This window comes from Acanthochromis polyacanthus, chromosome 12, assembly GCF_021347895.1.
Source record: "Acanthochromis polyacanthus isolate Apoly-LR-REF ecotype Palm Island chromosome 12, KAUST_Apoly_ChrSc, whole genome shotgun sequence".
NCBI lineage: Eukaryota > Metazoa > Chordata > Actinopteri > Pomacentridae > Acanthochromis > Acanthochromis polyacanthus.
This window is the reverse complement of record NC_067124.1, coordinates 18,460,912-18,483,299: the sequence shown is the minus strand read 5'-3', so window position 1 is coordinate 18,483,299 and position 22,388 is coordinate 18,460,912. Positions and strand designations below refer to the sequence as shown.

The following is a 22,388-nucleotide window of genomic DNA, read 5'->3' as shown; positions in this document are numbered from 1 at the left end:
ATTACTGGTGTGACCAGTGCTGGCAGCAGAGACATTTAACACAGCAGAATTTAATTAACAGCTTTCAAATTTATGGTGTCATGCTTGAGTAAATCTGGGGCCTTTGTCTGCTTGTAATTGCTGCCATGCAGGTTTGAGGGCCACAACAGAGCTGCAGCTTTGACTGGGGGAATGAAGCAGTTCATGGCTCTGGCTGTGAATCACAAACAATTCCAGATGCTTTTTCCCTCCTCTGAGTTTATCTGTTCAGCAAATAGCTTATCCGAGTACCATGCAAGTTGGCACTGAATCCAAATGATACAAAATGAGGGGATTAACGCCCGTTTTCATCCCGTAAATAATGATTATGGCAGTTCTCAGCAGTCATTGTAATCATACTGCCTCAGCTTGCTCATGAATGATGCCCGGTGGGTCACACTAAACGTAATGAGGTAATAGCTACACTCAGATTCACTGTGACAAGAGTGAAAAAAACACTTTCAGTACAGTCGTCCCATAATGACGGTGACATACAGTACTCAAATGGAACACAAATCTCAAGAACAGGTTTCAAATTTTTGTCAGATGACTCTGGAAACCATTCTTGTAGAAGCTGGGAGAGGTGATAATTTTTTCCATATGCTCCACAGTTATTAAAACCTGTGGTGCTGTGGACAACACAGTTGTCAGGGAGTTATGTTGTATTGTTTGAGCAGCTTTCTTCCTCCTAAGCATGTCTTGTTTTATTAAAAGCAGTCATGTCAAACACACAGAAGAATTTGGAAGTGCTTTGATAAACAAACACCATCATAATAAAATCAGACTCTCTGTATATTCCCCTATTTCCACAACACTTGTGAGTCCTCTTGAGGGCATCACATGGCTCTTAAAAGTACAAATAAACCACACACAGCGTTTAGAACTATTTCTAAATAATGAAATAGGAGATTCTTCACATATTTTTGCTTCAGTCTCATTGATACCGGCATAGCTAATGCTCACACAGCCGGTTAGAACACCAAACCATGCAGCTGTTCATTTTCTCCTCCTGCACAGGTTGAAGATATTCCCTCTTTTCTGTTTTGCTGATGGTGGTAATCAAAATGACAGTCCAAAATGGTGTTTTTTTAGCATGAGATCTGGTGGCTGTTACCATTATAGCATGACTCACATCATTATTGTACTCATCAAACTCTCCAGGGACCAATTGTACCTCATGAGTGGAGCCATTGTCATCCAGCATAGACCACTGCCGTCAGAGTGGAAATGTTTTATCACAGGAGGAAACTGATTACTCAGAAAAACTGCATTGATTTGCACTGACTCTTTCCTCTAAGGACACAAGTGGACCCAAACCATGCAGTCAAAATGAACCCAGCTGCCTAACAGTGTCACCAGTTGCACTCACTGTAGGGGTTGACAGCCACTCAGATTATGTGGTAGTGATTTTGTGGTTAGGTATTATGGAGTCACAGGAGTGCCACAGTAAAGTATAAATCTAGTATAAAAGGGAAAAAAATACAACACAATAACTTTATTATTTCCTGAAGGGAAATTCAATTGTATGGGTTATCTGTTGACTTTAGAATTAAATAGTCTAATTGTTGATGGTAAGAAAAGAATAATAATAAATGATAAGGAAATAAATGTGTAAATCTGAAGAGAAATAAATAAATCTGTTAAAAATCAGGAAATAAATGTGTAAATATAAAGAGGAATAAATAAAAGAATAAACAAACAAATATGGAAATATAAAGAGGAATAAATAAATATGGAAATATAAAGGTAAATTTAGTTTTTTCCTTTCTCCCATTGTTTTTCCTTTTGTTTTTTTGATTATGTAAATGCTTTTCCCTCTGTCAAAGGTAAAGGCTTTTACAAAAGTGTTTATGCATTTATTCATTCCTCTTTATATTTAATTTACACACACACACACACAACTATATATTTCCTTACTTTTTGACAGATTTATTTATTCTTTCATTTATTCCTCTTTATTACATTTGTTTCCTGATTTTTTAAACAGATTTATTTCCATATTTTTTCACAGATTTAGATTTTATTGTGGCATTCCTGTGACTCCGTGAGGTATAATTTTCATTTCAAGCGTTCTGCTTCAAATATCGTCCATTTGGAAATTTACCAGTAGATCAGTAGTTTGGGAGGCCATGAAGTTGATCCCGAGCGTCAGAAAATAGTCTCCCAGTCAACTATAAGACAACTTTAATTAGAAAGCACTGACAATTCCATAATAATGGCTTTATTAGCTAATCCAGATATATGAACGGTCATCCTTGATCACAAAGCTCCAAAGTTCTATCAAAACATTTAACAAAAAGGTTAATTATGTCTGTCTGCAATGAGTGATTTATGATATATGTATGACTTTTAATATAAAAAATTGCAGAAGGTTTGTCCTTGAAAGATTCATCGACAAACAACTATCATTGAACAAAATACCAAAACATACACCAATGTTCACAGAATTATCTCCTTTTATTGCAGAAAGCAGTCCAGTCACCATTAGGCATACCAGGAATGAAATAAAGGAATGAGCAAATAGCCTGCGCACACCTTGAGCCTTTACACTGATATTACAAACTCCACACGCTGTCAGTTTTAATATTGCCAGAAAAAATACATACCAACACAACTAGAACCCTGTTGTGTTTTTCCACAGCATGGTAGTGTTCAGTATCAGCTTTCATTGTACTAATGGTGGAAATCCCACATGTGGTCGCAGTGTGATGTATTACACAGTAACACAGCACTGTGCTGTTAACGTTCCCTCGGTGAACACATGAAAGAGGTACAACAGCACACAATAATACAGCACTCGTCACACATCACCGAAAAACAAAGGGAGAGACTGGTCAAACAGCAGAGAAAGAAATATTATCCAGAAGCGATAAAAGCTGTAGTGGCCAGTTTCTCGTTCTGAGTGATGAAAAACATAGTTTTCATTTACGATAAATCATGTTTAATCAGATGTTTAGTTTAGCTTAGTGCAGAACGGAAACTGCTGGAACCAGCTAGCCTGGCTTTATCCAAAGGTAATACACACCAGTACAGACCTGCTTGTTTAAGCTGTAGAAATTTTTTTTTTTTTAAATGTGTTTTTTCTCTGGGTTTCTCAAAAGAGATGAGTGACTTCCCTGACTCTCTGCTGGTTGTATTAAAGTCCAGGAATTCAACGTAAAAACGTAAACCAGAGCTTGCTGCTTTATCTGATTTCAGCACAAATTAAACAGAGTAGATTTAAAATGTTAGTTTTGAAGGTGTTGTCAGCCTGATTTTGTTCACACTTGACAGTCAGGCTAGCTGTTTCTGGTCTTTGATAGCGATGCTAACTAGCAGCTAGCCATAGTTTTATGTTTACTGTATGAAACAATGCTAGCAATGTTTTAATTTAACTTTCTGCAAGAAACCAAACACGCACACCTTAAAAAAAGTCAAATTGTCCCCACAATTGATTTTTATGTAGTCAAATTAGACCCACCGTGCTGTCACTAGCATATAAACACACTGAATGAGTGCAGCCACATCCTGAACTGAATACGTAAAATCCCTAACAGAACCTAGCAAAAACTGTCGTCGTAGTTAAAACACTACAAGTTTAATTCCTGAAACAGCCTCGTCCAGCAACACAGAATTGAACACCCATTTCTCTCCTATTACCCCCCAAAAAATCCTCCAAACACAGTACCATTGTCAGACACAGTATAATCTAAATCAAATCCAAATTTAGATAAATGATCTTCACACAGAGTCGCAATACTGGAAACTGCAAAAACTGTGTGTAACATGTTGGTTTTATCCCATATTCCACCCCAAACCCACAAACCAGAGCTGAGACACGCCATGGTCTATAAAGAAGATTTAAAGTCGTGTTCTTAAATCTTGAACTGATCTGAGAGCCAAATGGTTGCTCCAGTGAATGACATCATATCAACAGTGATTCTGATTGTTTTATCATCCGTTCCTGAACTTTGGCATCTCAGCTGTGAGGTCACTTTTTAATGAAAAGATTGATCGCCTGGATAATTATTTCAGGCTGATATTGGTTAATTTATCTCCGAGAACTACATGCAAAATATAAAGATCAGATCAAATCAAACCAAAACTAAACCAAACCTGTTTCTAGAGGTGACGATGAAGAATAAGCTTCATGGATGAACGAGCAGAGCAGAGGCACAGCATGAAACGCATGAATTTGCTCTGTATGTCATAGGGAGAAGGAAACAGGTTTGAAAAGTTATTGTCTAGATAAAGCAATGAAATGAGGAGTGTAGACATGGCAAAAAATGAGAAGGAATGCAGCTTTAGGAAAATCAAGGAATGCACGGTGCACTGGAGCAGATGGGCAGATGTCAGTAAAGAGGAACAACTTGTTTCTTTCTGCTTGCCTTTCCCTCTGGTATCACTCACACTCATTTTCCCGAAGGACATTGTACATGTTGACGGTGAAACCACCAGACGGTTCATCGTCCTTCCGTCTCGGATGTCCAAACCCCTCATCTTCATCGTCCCCATCTCCATCCTCATCATCGTCTGCATCCCGGTCTTTCTCTTCCTCTGGCTCTGTGCTGGATTCGCCGTCCTCCTCATCGTCTCTCTCTCCTGTTCCTTCCTCCTCCGTCAGCCTTCCTTGAAGAGCCATGATCTCCGGCAAGTCTGGGTGATTCTCCCAGTGTTCTGTTGACCATAATTAAGCCTCAAAATTAAATCCATCCTACCCAACTGCCATTTTAATTTCTCAAACACACTTGATACTGAAATGAGGAGACATAGAGGAGCCTCTCTTACCTCTCAGGCAGCTGTAGCTTGGTGGTCTGAGGCAGAGGCACAATCTGCCATCAATGGCCAGCCTAAGAAGACTGTTAGCTGCGCGGTAAACATCATTTCGAGCTGCTTTTGCTGTCTTATAGCCTCTCCTCTCTGCCCAAGCTGTAGAACGCAAAGCGGGGGCATTTTAGTGACAGATGTCAGTATGAAATCATAACAGGTGATATTTAAATGAAGAGTTCTCTCTTTATCATCTTCCTGTCACTGATTTCTAAGAAGAGATCAAAACCAACAACAAAAAGTCTCAACTAAGAAGACCCTGCAATTGTAAATATTCAACGGTGCATGAAATAGAAATGCACAAAACACTTCCCAATAAATACTTCATACTCCTGATTGAAGGCAAAACTAAATATGACAACTGTTTTCTACACATCAGTGTGGCAATTAGCTTCATACTTGTTAATGATTAAAACTGATATTTTTGGAGCTCACCTCATTTCAGTGTATTTTGGCAGTGAGAGTGGACAATGCTAGTGACAAATATAATGCTAAACTGACTGAAATGCTCTTATATATAGCAAGAAAGACAATCCTCAAACTCTAGATAGCAAAGGAGAGCCCTACAGTGGAGGATTGGTACAAGGAGGTCCTGAGAATACTCCCTCTGGAAAAGCTGACCTACACCTTCATGACAACACTGAAGGATTTATTAAGACATGGCGACATGGACAATGTGGCTATTATGGACACGTTTTAGTCTGGACCCTGTTCTATTAAGTCAGCAGTATTCCAGTCAATTTAAGAAACTTTGACACTCTGGTGGTGTAGAGGGGTGAACTTTTGGTGCATTTCTTTTAGTTATTTATTTTCTGTCTGATACCTGCTGTATGATAATGTGAGAAAAATGCTTGATTAATGTAAAAATCTTGTGTTAAAAACTTTCTTGCACTAAAAAAGGGGAAAAAAAGATATTTTAGAATCACATGTGATTTCAAAACTCATCAAGGCTACAAAAATCTAGATGTTGTATCACTAAATATCGCCTTACCCTCGCACACATCCCAGGCAGTCCAGCTGAGCTCCTCAGACCCCTGGCTTCCTTGCTGGGGTTCATTGTCTTGCAAACTGGGGTGTCTGAGCTTCAGTGCACTAAGGAATTGCGTCCTCTCGCACAGATAACCAACTGAGCTGTAGGGTTCTTGCAGCTGGGACACTGGGTAAATCCCTGCCAGGATCTAAAGAAAGCAAAAAGGCAAAGAAAAAAAGACAAGTGGAAGATAAAGAAAATCATGAATAAAAAAACTAAACAAAGAGTTCCAAAATCCATTCATTTTTGAAAATAGACAGCTGTTTAAGTTCAGCTAAACCACCATGGGATTCCTGAGGAAACTTTGAAAACACCAAGTAGGAATGTATAAAATCAATAATTCATCTCCCAGATGTGTGACTGTGTGCTCCTCAACAAAATCACATTTCTACAAAGGCTAATCAGGCAAGTTATGCTTCTACAGAGGGCTTGTACCTGTAACTGTTTATTGACGCGGGAGGGGAAAACCAGCCCGGGGCAGTCACAGAGTTTGACAGTCGGGGTGAGGTAGTAGGTCTGGAAGTATTTGGTGTGGCCTGGGGTCCTAGACACACTCACCACCTTTCTCCCAACTAGGCTGTTTATAACTGATGACTTGCCAACATTGGGAAAACCTGGAAAAAAAAGGATAAGTTTAAGATCAAGGTAATAATCTGTAAAGGTGTTTAAGGTTCAGTAAATCTATACCAGCCTCAATGACATCCTTCATGAAATGTTATGAAGCACCCATTTACAAAGTGATTATGAAGCCATTTACATGTGACACTATCCTGTTCATCCTTCAGTATTCAGTGTAGAAATTAGAATTTTTCTAATTTATTATTATTCATTAACAGATTCAGTAACGGCTCGGACAGACCCCAGTTTTTTTTCCCCAATAAATTTAATGTTAAAAAAATGTGTTTGTAAATGTTTTGTCTAGTGGACGCGAGAAAAAAGAGGTTATTGTTTTAATCATCTTTGCCAACCCAAAAAATGGCGACATCTTGAGAAAATATTTTGATATTCCTTTTGTGAAGCTATGTTTCAATCCAATTTTACAAAAAAGTCATTGAATTTGGCCATAGTTGAAGCTCTCTGAGAAACTTCGAGGATTACCGATGCAGCCTAATGTGAGAACCCCATCTTTGTAGAGCTCCTGTGACAGGCTGCTCATCTCCATAGCACTGTCGCTTTGATGCTCCATTAGCACCGATTCTGCTCCTTCATCTGGTCGCTCTCCATCCAGACGCTCTGCAACAGCATCTCTCTGAATCTTCTGCTCCCAGCTGGAAAGATCAACTGAGAAAAAAAAAACTACTTAGGTGACATTTTGGAATCTAATACCTGAATAATTATGACAAAAGATGACAAGAGGATAGACTTTCTCTCACCTGTCCCTGATGTGATGTCCTGACAAGCCTTGAAGATATCTATAGGACCTCCAGCGTGACTCCAATCAGCCTTCCTCCTCATCCTCTTCTTCTGGAGTACTATATGTAAGAAAGAAAATAAAAGACAGACAGAAAAGGAGAAAACAAAGAGTTATTATCACAACAGGGGATGAGGACAGATACGTAGCACTCTATTCTGGTGCCACTGCCGTGAAATAAGCTCATCAAATTTCCCCTCACTTTCCACCCACCCTCTACTACCCCTATCCTCACCTGTGCTATTTGGCTGTCCTGGGTGGGAGGTGAAGCAAACAATTTGCAGATGGGGGAACTGGGAGGTCATGTAGTGTTTCCAGGCAATCACCAGTGGGGGAGGACAAAGATCGGCTTTGTTCAACACCAAGACCACCTGCTTATGGAGGTCCCCTGTGATGTAGTGGTAAAGGGCTGGAGGGAACTGCAGCACCTGGGTGGTTTACACGAGCACACACCGTCTTCAAAGGCTAATTATGGACTACTCAACATAAAAAGTACTAGATCAGGTTACTCATTAATAAGAACAACTTTGCATTAAAACTGGAAATGTTTTATTTTTATCCTAAAACAAATCAAGAGCAGATGTTACTTATATATATATAAACAAGGAAGGAACACATTTTAACTGTAGTCAACTGTTCATTAAAATTAGTACTTTAAGAGTGAAGTGCCAAATTGTAACACATTTCTAATTTCCTCCTTTTTTGTTGACTGCAAATTTATAAATCAGTAAAAAGTGTGGACAAATGTTTTCTTCTTCTCAGTTTTACTTTTTCATATCTGAGACACTGACTGTTATACAATTATTTCAGAGGAGCAAACACAACAATTTTTACACTGTAGTAGGCAAATAAACAGATAAATAATAAAAACATGTCATCCACTAATAAGATCCTTGACTATGTCTCCATCTAGTGGAGCCGTCCTGCAGGTTTTTGTTTACATCGACACTTACCGGATGCCTGATGTCAACAATGAGTAGAATGATGTCAGACATTTCCAAAACTCTCCATAGCTGTCTCCATGTCTAAAAGAAAGTAAAAAATAATAATTAGTGGGGTAGAAATCAGTTTACTATGGTAAACAAGAAAGATTATGCTGTCTATGCTTTCAAAATTTCTGTTCGTACTCAACTTAGAGTACGGCTCTGCTTGGCTTTACACAACCTTTCCTTGTATTTGTCTGCAGCAGGCTGGTATTTTCAGCAAAAACTATAAATACCCAAATGTTCACAATCTATTCTGTGCCAAACAGCACGCACACTTCATAACTAGCTGGTGAACATAGTGGAGCATTTAGCAGCTAAAGAGCCAGGTGTTTCCCTCATTTGTAGAGACTACAGTGGAGGTACGAAGTAGAGCAAAACACAGAAGGAATACTGTACCTACATTCACCATGTGGCCTAAAACATGTCTCCAAATGAATGACTATGCTGCTCTATAACTGCTGGATGTCTAAAAAAAAGTACAACTTTAATAACAAGTTCACCATAACAATTTGCTCCCTTTGTTGTGCAGGGTCTAAAAGCGTTAATATTCATTATTTTGTTAATTTATTGCACAGATTTCATATTATTCTATTATTTCACAACAAAATAGGCAAAACAACCTGCTCATTCATTCATCCATAATTTTTCCATCACGTTCTGCTTAAAAGGCATTTCTGCATTACTGTGAGTCACAGTCATTACACAAACACCTGCTCAAGCCCTGCCTCCGCTGTGATATGCCTCCTGAGCTCCATCTATGCTTAGAAATTACATGAGGGTTTTAAAAACAGTGTCGCCATTTTCATACTCTGAGAAAAATTAAACAATACAACATGTAGAGAAGACATGGTGATGCTTTCAATATTGAAAAACAGGAGACAATACACCAGCATATCATAAATTCTACAATTCTTTTTGATCTCTACATGATCCAACCTTAACAAAATAAATAATCCATTCATCTGGAGTCATACACTGGAAAACAGCCAGCAACAAGTTTTCGGTAATCATTAGTTTACAGGCAAACTATTTAAAAAGCAGCATTTCTTTATGCTGTTATCTCCTGTTAAAAGGCTCTAAAGGTTTCATGAATATTCTTGTTGCACCATAAATGTGCTGAGCATGTCTGTCATTGATAAACTGGTTAACAAATAGCATCAATGATTCCATGGATGCATGCTAACCCTACCACTCTCAGTCAAAAATGGAACATTAATAAGGGATGAGAGCAAGTTGCTAGAACAGAAAATGAACGGGCTTATCCCTGTTCACCGTTGCCTGACTTGCTGTTTGATTTAATAATGCAAGATGGAGTGACTTTTGACTTGCAGGGTTAACTGCTAGAACAAAGACTGGAACATTATCTAAACCGTGGCATTAAATATACAGAAGCAGTAGAAACAGTAAAACTACAAAGCAGCACCTATGTCTGAGTTAGTTTGGGCTGACAACAAAGTGTTTGAACGTGTAAAAAAAACAAACAAATGAAGCTACATCATTCATCATGGGTGTTGTAAATAATAGCACAGTACTGGCACTTTAAATGGTTAAAAATCCGTTCAAAGTATATAAAGATGACTAAGTTACCTCCAGATTGTGCTCAAAGTGGCTGAGAGATCCAGGTGGGTTTCTGGAGTGCAAATCATCCAGGTACTCTCTGTAGGACTTCTCCTCTTTCCTTAGCAGGCTCTCTCGTGTCATGTCATAATTCCATGATGGACGTCGTGGGAAACCAAGACCTGGAGGTGAACAACCAAGTTTCTGCATGTCAAAAGGTAATCCACTACATTAAGTCGCTCTGCTCATCTGTTTGGCCTATTTCAAAACTGCGATGGAATTGTTATTATTTTTTTAAATTGCCAGACCTTTGTCTAAGGGGTAAATGTCATTGATGTCGACCTCCAGTTCCTTGTCTGTAACTGGTTGTAGCACCTTCTCCCTCGCTGACTTCTTCCTCTTCTCTACCTCCTCTTTACTCTCTTTCTCAAAGTGAAGACGGAACCTGTATAGAGGAGTAAGAAGGAGGTGTCAATAATTCAAGTTTAAGTATTTATCTTTGTTAGACTGTATTATATCCTAACACTAAAGACTGCATTTAAAATTTAGAACATGCAAATTGATGTCTCTATTTGTGAAAGACAAGGACATAAGCATTACAAAGCATGATGTTTGCTACATCCAAGACTGTGTAATAAAGATTAAGGTCATGTTCCAGTAAATCACTAAAACTCAGTGGTAAAAAGCTTCCCACTTCATCTTATTACCTACACGTTTTGACATAAATAATTACCAAATAATCATCAAAAGTAGCCACTTTTTGCTGATTCAAGCATCCATTTTATGTGTTATTTTAGTCACTGCATTCTAAATTTCTCTCGAGTTAAAAATGACAGACACATAGCACACAATCTTAATTTCCAAAGTTCTTATTAGTAATGAGAACTGATAACTCACCTGTTGGGGTCATATCTACCTTCTCTACTGAAGGGCTGCTGATTTATTCTTCTCATGTCAGTGGTCTCGCTGTCTGAAGTATCTGACTGACGGTCTCCTCCACGCTCCACACTGGCATTGCGGCTGCTTGGTCCAGAACCTGTCTCACCTGAGAGAATGGATCAGAGGCCAGGGACAGTAAAACACTGCATCATGAACCAATAAGCTTTCTTGACCCCAATATAAAAAATAATCACTTTTTCTTCACTCATGCTAGGTGTAAAATGGCAAAATATGCTTATTATTAGCTGCTCTGGGTCATCAAAGTAGAAATGTGGCATGTAATCAAAGACAAATAAGAACAATGTTCAATGAAATGGACAACGGAATGTTGTTAACACAGAAATGAACCAAAATATAAAAACTAAATTAAATGTGCCACATGATTTTAAAGACATCTTAAAGTATTAGAAGTGTGTATTTAAGCATTTCTCTTTGAAAAATATGCGAGAAGGCATTGCTTCTTTAAATGTTCACATTAAGCAGGCCTTGCTATGAAAACTAATAATTTACTTGCTAGTAAAGGTATAACTGGATTCACAGCTCTGAAGAAAAGAAAGTGTGCTTGTGAGTCTGTGTTGTGTTATGAAGTCTACATTCTTGAAATGATAAAGTATATTAAAGACTATTTTATTTTTTCCTAATTTAAAATACTTGAACGGCCACATAAACACATGTTAAGGACATTCAAAGACTGGTTATGGTACTATGTAACATATATCAGGTAAGTGAAAATCTTTAATCAAACATGCCATCACGGTTTCTGAATTCACCAAAGTAGAGCTGTCTCTGCTAATTTGGCACCGTAGAAGATATTGTTGATGGCTAAACAAATCAGGCTGCTACGCATTATTTAACGCTCTTTTTGGCAGATAGGTAAGCCTATGCTATTTCGTTGTGTTCGAGTTAGTTCAAAGGCAAGCTATATTATTCTGTTTGACATTATGCGAGACAACACAAACATTGACATTGTTCTAGGCTAAACAAGTAGTGTCCTGCTATATTTAAAAGCCCAACACTTCCTAACAGCATACAGACACACAGACAAACCAGTTTACTACTAAACTGTATCCAGCTATGAACACGAACCGTTAGCTACGCTAGCATGCTAACGCTAACATGCTAGCGTAGCTAACCGCAAAATTTAGTTACCTCTCTTTCTCTCCCGTTTGACTTGTAGCTGTTTCTTCTTCTGTTTGTTGCTAAATGGCTTTTTGCGGGGCATATTTAATAAATGAGATTGCTGGAAGATATTGCTATGTACTGTGTTTGTACCTAGAGCTGGTCACACAGTTTTCTTATTGACGTTATTTACATGGATGAAGTTTCTGGACTCCTACACTCTTAAATGACGCCATATCCACTGCAGACTGCGGAGAACGGTGGGCCAAACCAATTACAAGTGTTCACAAACCGGTCAGTTTTAAATATTTTAAGCTTTATTTACATCTTCTCGTTATGATTAAACTTAACAAAAGTAAACATTACTCTGTATATCATTTTGAACAAATATACGAAAAAAATATTGGCGATACTGTTAGTAAACTCCGTGCAACCAAATGGTGCATTCCACTTTTACAAACGCCTTACAAATTTACACATTCCAGCGAGTAGACATGTAACCCAGTTCATTTAACTGGTGCTCAGAAGCATGTTTAACATATGCGGAACACAAGCAACATAATGTATGTTTCTGTGTGTTTTCTGGGGTTATAACATGATGATGCAATGTATTTTAACAAAAATTAAACGTTATTTGCCCCATAAATGAAGATCTGAAACTGTTAATCAGTTAATCACTTCATGGACAGAATAATATCTATCCATGAAGCCATTATGACACATATATATTAATTTGGGACCTAATTGAAACAGAAATAGAAACATTTCAGAGGGTTTATTGTATTACAGGCAGAAAAAACCCACAAAATTCAGGTGTGTCAACATGTCTTTAAAGAAGTATTATAAACATTGTTACCTTGGAAGTATAATAGCAAGAGCACATTTGAAGAACATTACTTTAAGGACATACACTCAAAGCAGTACAATAGGATTACATGAAACATGAACTGGCTCATCACTCCCCCTAGGTCACAGGCATGTGAAGACCCGCAAATATATGTAAATATGTTCTGCAGAATGCCACATCCTTATAATCATACTTTCTAAACCGGATTTTTTTTTCCTGAAAGGGAAATAACCTCTATATCTCTGTTAAGGTTAAAAAGATCACAGGCATGTATTTTACAACATAGCAGAGGTAATAACACTGGTGTAAAAACTGAATGTCTGTATGAAAGTAGAAAAATTTACCTTCACAGTTACCCATCAAGTCAATAGAGAGACCATAATTGCTACGGCCACAGCTGTATTTGTAGGGAAAGGCAGGAGGTGATGACAAAGAGAAGCACTGTCTCTTAGACACTTCCTTTCATAAAGCCATCATTGTGATGGACTGAAACATACTTTATTGCAGTCTTTACATGCACTTTCTACTCCGACAGGATAGCTAAGCAAAAGGAGCACAAATCAAACAAGGCAAAACGTAAAAGTCAAAGAGCCAAAGTTAAAAAAAAAAAAAAAAAAAAAAAATTATTGCCTTTAGTATGCTGTGTCACCATATCATTTGTCCTGTCTGCCTGAAACCATTATTTAGGCAGTCATGCTTCCCAAAGTTTCTGTATGATCTTAGTATTGCTTTTATCCTTCGACTCTCCATCCGCCGTTTCCTGTTTTCTTGAATAGAATCTAACTTCCCCACCTCCCACACTCCCTCCTTTCATCACCTCTACGAGTTGAGGTGCTCCACTTGAATGGTGGATGCGGACACAGTGAGACAGAGGTCCTTGTGGGACGTAATGTCGGCCACACTGACCGGTTTGTACTGGATGTCATTGGCAGACACTGTCTTATACTGATGCAGGTCAAACGGGCAGGGGATGCTTTCTGTCTGGGGGTAGTTGCTCTGGCTCTGTCCTTGCTGGCCTCCACCTGCTGCTCCACTCCCAGCTCCCCCAGGTCGGGTCGATCCTCCATCTGCATTCTCTACCCGTCTCTGAGCTCCTGCCTGACTCTGGGCCTGGCTTTGGTTCTGTTGTGCTGACTGTGCTGCCATGACTGCTGGTGCAGTCAACTGGTCTGGGTTGTGTTTCTCCATGTGTTTCACCAGATACGTCTCCTGAGATGAGGGGAGGATAGGTAGAGGGGAAACAGTGGACACATGACTACACGGTGTAAAGTAGTTGCCAGGTTTCTGATGCCAGTGAGGCGATTCAAAGTGTTTCAAGTAGAAATGCTCTTCAGAAATGGACATTTGTCTTACTGAGGTATAAGTGCGGTTGCAGAGACCACATGAGTAGATCCTGGCGTGTTTGACTGTGTGTGTGGACATGTGCACCTCCAGGCTCGCTGAATCTATGTATCCTTTATTGCAGTTGGTGCATTTGTAGGGCTTGTCTTTGTTGTGTTGACGCCGGTGGGACTGGGAGAAAATTGCGGTTGAAGAAAAGCTTTAAAAAACTGTCACAGTACAAGTGTGCGGTGACACAGTTAACACCAATACGTCACATGCATAAGAAGAGAACTTAACTCTTTCACACCTGTAAATTGGAGAGTTGCGTGAAGGACTTCTCACAGCCTGGGTGGGTGCACTTGTACGGCCGATCTCCAGTGTGTATCCTGAATGAAAAACACAAACACATACATTTACAGACAAGCTTCCGTCACGCTCACGGTGATCTAACCTGGTTTGAGAAATATGCAGGCCGAAGAGAAACCCTAGACCAGAGGCCGACTTACCTGCTGTGCTGCTGAAGGTGACTGAGCTGTCTGAAGCATTTTTGGCAGTAGGAGCAGGTGTAGGGTTTCACTCCCGTGTGGATGCGGATATGTTGGGCCAGGTAGCTAGAGTTGGCAAATGACTTGGTACAGTGCGGACACTTGTGGGGCTTTGACTCTGTGTGGTTCCTGATGAGGGCAGACCAGAGTGTGAAAGAAAAATGGAAACAGGATTGTAAGGATAAACTGAGGAGAAAAAACTGAATTTTTATAATTTGTCAACTTTTCAGAAGAACATTCTATCCATATAAATAAAACATGAAAAAGCCATCAAGCAAAAAAATAATTTGAAAGCCTCAAACCAAATGCATGAAAAAAAAAAACTACAACATTCATGTTTTGTGTTGTTTCAGATATCACACAAAAGCAAGAATATCCAACAACATTAACACATTTTTACTTGTCTGAGCAGACAGAGAGGAAGATTGGAGATAGCTCAGCATTTCAGATTTAAACATTAGAGGTATTATTGAAACTATGTACAAAGGATTTAATAGAACAAATAAATAAGTATAAAAGGTTAGATCAATCTGCATCCAGGTATGGCAAAAAACATATTTAAAGATGGGCAAAGAAATGCAAAAGATGAAAATAAAAGAGCATGAAAGCAAAGCATGGCAGCAGAGGATTTCTAATAAGCACCGCTGTTCAATTGGCAAAATAAGAAAAAGCATTAATAGGAAGAAGACTTAATAACACAGTGGGTAACTCAACAGGAAAAATAATGGCACCAAGCAAACCTGTAACTGCTGTTTAAAGCTTACTTGAAAATTTGTGTGTGTTTACAGAAGAAGCTACGGCAGAAGAAATGAGGAGACGTGCAGAAAAAAAGAACAAAAGCATGTGAAAAAAGAAAAGTATGATGCAGTGCAAAGAGTAAGAAAAGAGGCAGGAATTGTGCACAAAAACAAAATAAAAAAGTTAATTATTCTGATTGTATCAAATACAGCTTCATGCATCTTAAAGGTCCTTTGTGTTTACTGCATAGATTAGGAACTTTTTTTTAATGGGAAAAGCCACAACTTGAAAGATGCTATTTGAATTCTAATTTTCTGAAAGGTCAGTGGTAGCATGCAAGCCAACATCCACATGGTAATACAATCAGCATCTGCACACCACTCCACTCTCATCCCCTTGGGGAAGAAGAACAGTAGAAGAAGAAGAGGAGTCTGGGCTTCTAGGGGAGGTTACACAGGACAAGTTAAAAAGACGAGGAATGCTGTGTGGGATTGGTAACGGGGAACGGGAGTCTGCAGTACCGTGTGTGCTGCTGTAAGTGACTGAGCTGCCTGAAAGATTTCTGGCAGTAGGAGCAGGTGTAAGGCTTGGCCCCGCTGTGGATGCGGATGTGCTGGGCCAGGTAGCTGGAGTTGGCGAATGACTTGGCGCAGTGAGGACACTTGTGAGGTTTGGCCTCTGTGTGCGACTTGGAGTGGATCTGCATGTCAGACTTACTGAAGAAGGTCGCCGCACACATCCGGCACCTACAGGCGAAGAGACACAGAAATGGGAGGGCAAAGTGGAAGAACAAAAGGGAAGAAGATGGAAACGTATAAAGAAAGGGAAATACAAGAAATCAAGAAAAAAAACGAGGATAGAGAGAAATTAGGAGAAGAGGAGAGAAGGACAAAGAAAAGGGAGCAATGAGAAACAGAGAGGAAAAAATATAACAGAAAATGATAAGAAAAATAAATGATCAGGGAGATATCAGTGAAGACAGCAGTGGGTTAAGTCAAACATCAAAGGCACATCCGGACTGCACAGAGATGATGTCAAGGGAGAAACCAGTGAAACTGATGTGGAAAGGTTCGCAGGTACTATAAAAAGTGAAAGAGCAGCACACAGGGGTGAGGTCATAGCCAAAAGAACATGCTATTCAAAGACAAAGAGGACAGCAGAGGGCAGGTTCATGTCAAGTGTGTGCAGAGGCAGCGAGCGTCTAGGAAGCACTGACATGTTGCTTTCAGTTAAGGGAAAGAATCAACCATCCACTACAAAGCAGGCATGTTTTGCCACGACATGCAGTCAGAGAAGAGGTACTGGTGTGTGTCAGTTGCTTATATCCAGCAGTGCAGCTACAAGTCCTAGACATCTCTACGACAATTTTGACAGGACACAGATGAACACTTGCATTTCAGTCAGAGCAATGACAAATGTACTTCCTCATACCTGTATGTTTTAGTGCTATCTTTAGGGCTTGGATCTTCCTCTTCATTTGACAGGTCATACGGGTCTCTAGTGTGATGCTGCAGAGATGCTACCTGTCAAAAATGTATTTATGTTATTTAATCACCAGTTTATTTCCCCTTGACCTTTCCCTTTCCCATCTGTAGCTATTCTCTTACCTGGCCACCAGCCGTGAGATGAGCCAGTATTAGTGTCTCTTGTGCTGGTCCGCCCAGAGGACTGACTCTAGTTTGTGTTACCTTCTTCTTTCTCCCTCGTTTGGAGGGCGCTGGCATCACGACCACATGGGGTCCATCCCCTTCTTTTTTATCTGTACCAGATCAACAACAGCATGGTAAGAAGAAAGAATAATCTTTAAATGAGCAGTACATGATGTTTGCAAGCACTATGTGGAACAAATTTCATAAAGAAAGTTGTATTGAAAGAAAAGAACATTAAAGCTGATAAAAAACAAACATCTACAACAAAAAAAACATGATTTAAAAAAAATACCCCTCCTCCTGCCTCTTTCATGATTGAACATGGACACGTGAACATTCTTCAAACTAGTCTGAATCGTTCAGTTACACATTAACATGAACTTCTCAGGGGATTCCCATGCTACTCTTCTGACTGAAAGCCCTCAGTCTAACCCTTTGTGCCACCACATCCTACTCTCACCACTGATTTTGTTTCTCTTTACACTATCTCACGTGATCTTGGGGAAACAACTGTGACTGGTTAAAATACCCCACCATGAGCTATCCATCCATCCATTCATTCTCTATACACCGCTTAGTCCTTATTAGGGTCGTGAGAATGCTGGAGCCTATCCCAGCTGACTTAGGGTGAAGGCAGAGGACACACTGGACAGATCACCAGTCTGTCACAGGGCTACATATAGAGACAATCACACTCACATTCACACCTATGGACAATTTAGAATTACCAATTAACCTCAGCATATTTTTGGACTGTGGGAGGAAGCTGGAGTACTGGGAGAAAACCCACACATGCACAGGGAGAACATGCAAACTCCATGCAGAAAGATCCCAGGAAAGCAAACCAGGGATCTTCTAGCTGCAAAGCAAAAGTGATAGCCACCGAGCCACTATGAAGCCCTGCACCATGAACTAGATTTTCGAAAGCCTGAAAACAGATCCAAGAAGAGGTGCATACTTCTAGTTTCATATTAGACCACTTGAATTACCATGTGCTTGAAAGGTTATTATGGAAATTTGATCAATGATACTAAAAAAAAAGTAATTTCTATCCCCACTTTAAGCAATTATATTTCAGATCTGTATACGGGATATATCATGTGTGTGTGCAATTCTGTTTGTATCACCTTGTGGATGGAGCGCTGAAACAATCATGGTTGTTGCTGGATGTCCAGAAACAAACGATTGTGAGGAGGTGGGGGAGACTAGCGTTCCCTGAGGAGTTGTGATCACTAGACCTGCTGCAGAGAAGAGACAGAGAGAGTCAGAAAGGAAGTAGAGTCTAAGAAAAGTGTCCAGTTCAGAAATGTCTTACCGGTGACACAGGGCTGTTCAGAAAGAATGAACCAATTTCATTAGGCAGTATTTTAATGAGGAAAAGCTATAGAAAACTCCACCCAAGTCACAAGTATTGAACTCACAATCAACTTTTATTTGATGTTTAAGGTCACTGAATAACATCGAATAACAACAGCGATCAACTAAGTGGATTGTGATATGCTGATACACGTCTGGGAGGAATTCTCGGATCGCATTGATGTTGCCTGTGCTGCAGGTGGTGTCCACACTGAACACTTGTAAGACAGGAAATACAAGTTGATTGCGAGTAGAATACTTGTGACTTGGCTGGAGTTTTCTATTGCTTTCCCTTATCAAAATACTGCGCAATGAAATCGATTCATTCTTTTTGAATAACCCTGAATTAACTGAACCTTAAAGTGTTAATATAGCGCTACAAACAAGCATATACACACCGATCAGCCTTAACTTTAAAACCACAGACAGATGAGGTGAATGACATTGATCGTCTTGGTACAATGCCGAGCTGGGTCCTGACATTCATGTGGTTGTTACTTTACACATACCACCTACCTAAACATTGCTGCAACTTACATACATCCCATCATAAGAGAGTGTATATGTGTGCTTCCCCATGAGGACAGTACACCCTGCCACACCATAAAAACTGCTCAGGAACGGCTTGGGGAACACAAAAATGGGCACCTCTAGAGGTCCTGTGTTCATACGCCAACAAACCAGAGCTGTTTAGAAGGCACAAGGAGCACCCAAGCATTTTATTACTGTGGCTGATCAGTGTATAATACAGCGTTCATTTTCCCTAGAGTTTTTCTACTGGAAACATTCGTTCTCATCAACTAAATCATTCGATGCACTGCTGTCCTTCTATGACAAGAATTAAATGAAGAAAAAGGCCACCTAAAGGCTAATCCATGCAGATGTGGACGCACCTGCTGTCATGATGCCCGTGGAGGGGACGGGCAGCACTGTGATGTTCTGGGTGCTGTGAGGAGGGTGCAGGTGTGCCGCAGAACCAGCCTGCCCTCCTCCATCTGTCTTGGCCCCAGGAGTGGGGATGGTGAGAAGGGCTGTCTGGTAGTGGGGTGCAGAAGAAGGAGGGAAGGAAATACTCTTTTCCTGTTGCTCTTTTACCTTGTTCAGGAACATGGCATTCTCAATCTGTAAGGAGAGAGATGTTCTCGTTTAACTAAGCACAGTCATCTTTGTGTAGCAATGTTAGGGTGAGAAATCAGCATCACTGTGAAGTTTTGGATTTTGCAGGAGTTACTTGGTGAAATAATTTGCCTTAAATGAAGCCCCCCGCTCACTGGAGCTTCTTGCTCACATCGGCTGATTGAAAAGTAAATTCTGGACGTCTGGTCTGGTCTTACCTGTCCTGGCACAGTCGGAACAGGAGACCAGAAATATGAGGAATTAAAATGAGAATCCTCCATCATTTCTGCAATGACACAAAAAAAATCCAAAAATGTCAACGCTTTGTATTCTTAGCCAACTCCTGCAGTAATAAATATGAAGGCACAACCAAGAGGGCCGCATCAGTTAAAAGCAAAACTTTACATGTCTTGACTCGACTGAAGGTGAGAAGTAAACGGTCGAACGGCATCAGAAATGTTGAAGAGAGTGCAGATCATTTGATGTAGATTACCGTCGGATTAATGTCAGAAGTACTAAGATCCTTATTTTATCTTTGTAATTTAAGTGAAGAAAATCTAGCAGGAAACAACTGATATTTTCTAAAAAACAATGTTAACAGCATGCAACAAAATAAAGGTACACTAGGGAACTGGGGAAGGTGAATCTGGCCACAAAAGAACCGTGAATGACAATCATTGAGTAATTTTTGCATTGGAATTGTGGATATATTATTGTGACAACAAAAAGCCCAACTGGATGCAAAACTGAGAAAACAGAAAGAATAGAAGACGTACATAAAACATTTTTGATACATTCATCGATAAAAGCCCTGCACTGTTTGTTCTATGTTGCTGACATTGATTAGCAATGTGTATCTTTAATAAATGCCCTCTGTCTTGCTGATGCTGATCTGTGTTTTTAGATCCATAACAAATAAACATTTTTGTTGAAAAGCAATGTAGTAAAAGGTAATATAATTCAACAGTACTACCAAGTACAGCTGGCAAAATGTCCTTAAAACTGAAACAGCGTCTCCATAGTTTAGGGTTTATAAAAATAATGAGACTGGCGGTTGTCCACGCCTATGAGCACATCCTATATTTTTCTTCTGGAGATAAATAACATTGTTATAAACACAGAATAAATGCAGCAATTTAATAAGGGCTCAGCGACTACCAGAGTGACCAAAGAACATGCATATTTCAGGAAATCAAGGGAAGTAATTAAGGCTTCTTCAAGACTCAGATGAGGTAATAAATTTGGAGCTACCTTAAGAGCCGCTGCACTTGAGCTGTGTTTATTTACACAAAATTACACTTGGACGTTTTCACTAGTGATGATCAAGAAATGTGCAAAAGGCAGATGGCACAACACTGCCTAAGATGATTTTAAAAAATCCTTCTATTTAGCAGAATAGCCTATCTATCGAAGCAGAAAAGCACAGAAATTTTATGTCTATATGTAAATATTAGTTTATTTATCATCGCATGTCATATCGCAGTATTGATTGCTGTTATTGCACCTCGTGTTATGAAGGCTGAGTTTTTAAGGCAAAAATGTCGGCTTTTATGGTATGAAAAAATGTTTTTCTGGTAGCTGTCACTGAGGATAAGGATGACCAACCATACCGGGGACTGAAACTGAAGCCGATACCTGTGTTTTATTGACACGCGTGTGCTTTTCCTCTGGTGACATGCAAAATGTCTTCATCTTAGTCAAACTACTGTAAAGCACTTTCGACAAGGCTGGGTTTTGATTGACTCTGCAGGTGTGAGGATCTTGAGGCTCACTTTTCTCAGCAGACAAATCACCATTAGGCCCAGAACTGTAATCAGTTTCAGAAATAGTTATAAACACGTAGACTGACGGACAACAGGAATTACCGATTTTATAACTAATAGACGAGAAGAGGCATGAAAGCCAAAGATCAGTTCCTATGGTTTAGAAAAACATGAAGGACATGTTGGTCTCCATACAGCCTCAAAATTATAAATTACCATTAAATTACTTTTCCGGGTTGTTGAAGACATCGATCGTCTAATGTAATGTTCAACTTTATTAACTTCTTCAACTACGTTAGCTACTCGACTACATTATTGCTAGTAAGCAGACACCACTACTTAGATGTTAGCTCTACAAAGTCCCATATCGCGTTAAACGTCTAAATAAAGCCAACTTTTATCATATGTCACATATTAAATGTATGTATTTTTTACAGTCAGCCGTGGCTCAACAGCAGGATTCAATGTCGGCTCCTTGCATCTTGTAGTTAATCAGGCCCGACGTGCTGCTTAACATTCAGTTATCAGACAACGTGTCTGTTCTGCCCTCCTGCTTGGGGGAAAAATGACAAGCAAACCAGAAAAAAAACAAAAGGATAAAAAAACTGAAGCGAAGAAGGGAAAAAAACCAATAGACCATCCTTACAGACTTCCGGCTGTGGGGACGGGTGGAGAGGCGGCAGCACGGTCGTGCAAATCTACCAAAAATTACTGCCGACTGCATTGAGAATAGTGGCGATTACCGGTGCCGACGGCTCCGTCCTCCTCCTCGAGGCTCCGGTGGGCTGGGACAGTTTGGACACGGGAACCAAATGTGTCCAAATTCCTGCAAATCACTAAAGTTTTCCCTCCTCTCTTCTCTCTTACTCTTTTTTTAGGGGATTTTTTTTTTTGCTCCGGTGAGCCAGCTGCCTCGTCTGAGCTGCACTTCCTCCGGATAAGGTCGTCAGACAAAAGGAGTGTGTGTGTACGTGTGTGCGTACATGCGCGCGCGTGTGTGTGCTGATGTCATTTCCGGTGACTGAGGGACAGTTGAATTACAACTGTCTGACATGTCTCACAGTCTATGGCCAGATGTCCTCTCAGCAGCAGAAGAAGCACCGAAACGCACCACGACACGAACGACGGTTTAACTCGCTGCACTTGAGCTTCACGTAGTAAAGAGAAGACCAGTGATGCCTTCAG

General features: G+C 39.8%; 2 protein-coding genes across 6 annotated transcripts; both read right to left on the bottom strand.

Moving 5' to 3' along the window:
• Positions 1-2,456: 2,456 nt before the first annotated feature.
• gnl1 (guanine nucleotide binding protein-like 1) lies at positions 2,457-12,122 on the bottom strand. The gene is made up of 12 exons (XM_022214284.2): positions 11,897-12,122; positions 10,706-10,853; positions 10,117-10,253; positions 9,839-9,990; positions 8,219-8,290; positions 7,501-7,693; positions 7,228-7,326; positions 6,953-7,135; positions 6,290-6,468; positions 5,816-6,002; positions 4,786-4,926; positions 2,457-4,674 (listed from the first exon to the last, which is right to left on the bottom strand). Exons 1-12 carry the CDS (start codon positions 11,967-11,969, stop codon positions 4,400-4,402), a joined length of 1,839 nt encoding a protein of 612 aa, XP_022069976.1. The 5' UTR covers positions 11,970-12,122; the 3' UTR covers positions 2,457-4,399.
• Positions 12,123-12,626: 504 nt separating this feature from the next.
• znf384b (zinc finger protein 384 b) lies at positions 12,627-22,175 on the bottom strand. 5 transcript variants are annotated; one of them, XM_022214287.2, is made up of 11 exons: positions 21,947-22,172; positions 19,659-19,726; positions 19,218-19,446; positions 18,096-18,209; positions 16,927-17,078; positions 16,751-16,842; positions 15,841-16,065; positions 14,543-14,710; positions 14,344-14,422; positions 14,067-14,225; positions 12,627-13,922 (listed from the first exon to the last, which is right to left on the bottom strand). In XM_022214287.2, the coding sequence occupies exons 2-11, from the start codon at positions 19,722-19,724 to the stop codon at positions 13,533-13,535; spliced, it is 1,674 nt and encodes a 557-aa protein (XP_022069979.1). In that variant the 5' UTR covers positions 19,725-19,726; positions 21,947-22,172; the 3' UTR covers positions 12,627-13,532. The 5 variants fall into 5 exon arrangements, with proteins under 5 accessions (XP_022069979.1, XP_022069980.1, XP_022069978.1 ...); XM_022214288.2 differs by having other exon boundaries at positions 18,096-18,206; XM_022214286.2 differs by having other exon boundaries at positions 12,627-14,225; positions 21,850-22,175.
• Between the last annotated feature and the right edge of the window lie 213 nt (positions 22,176-22,388).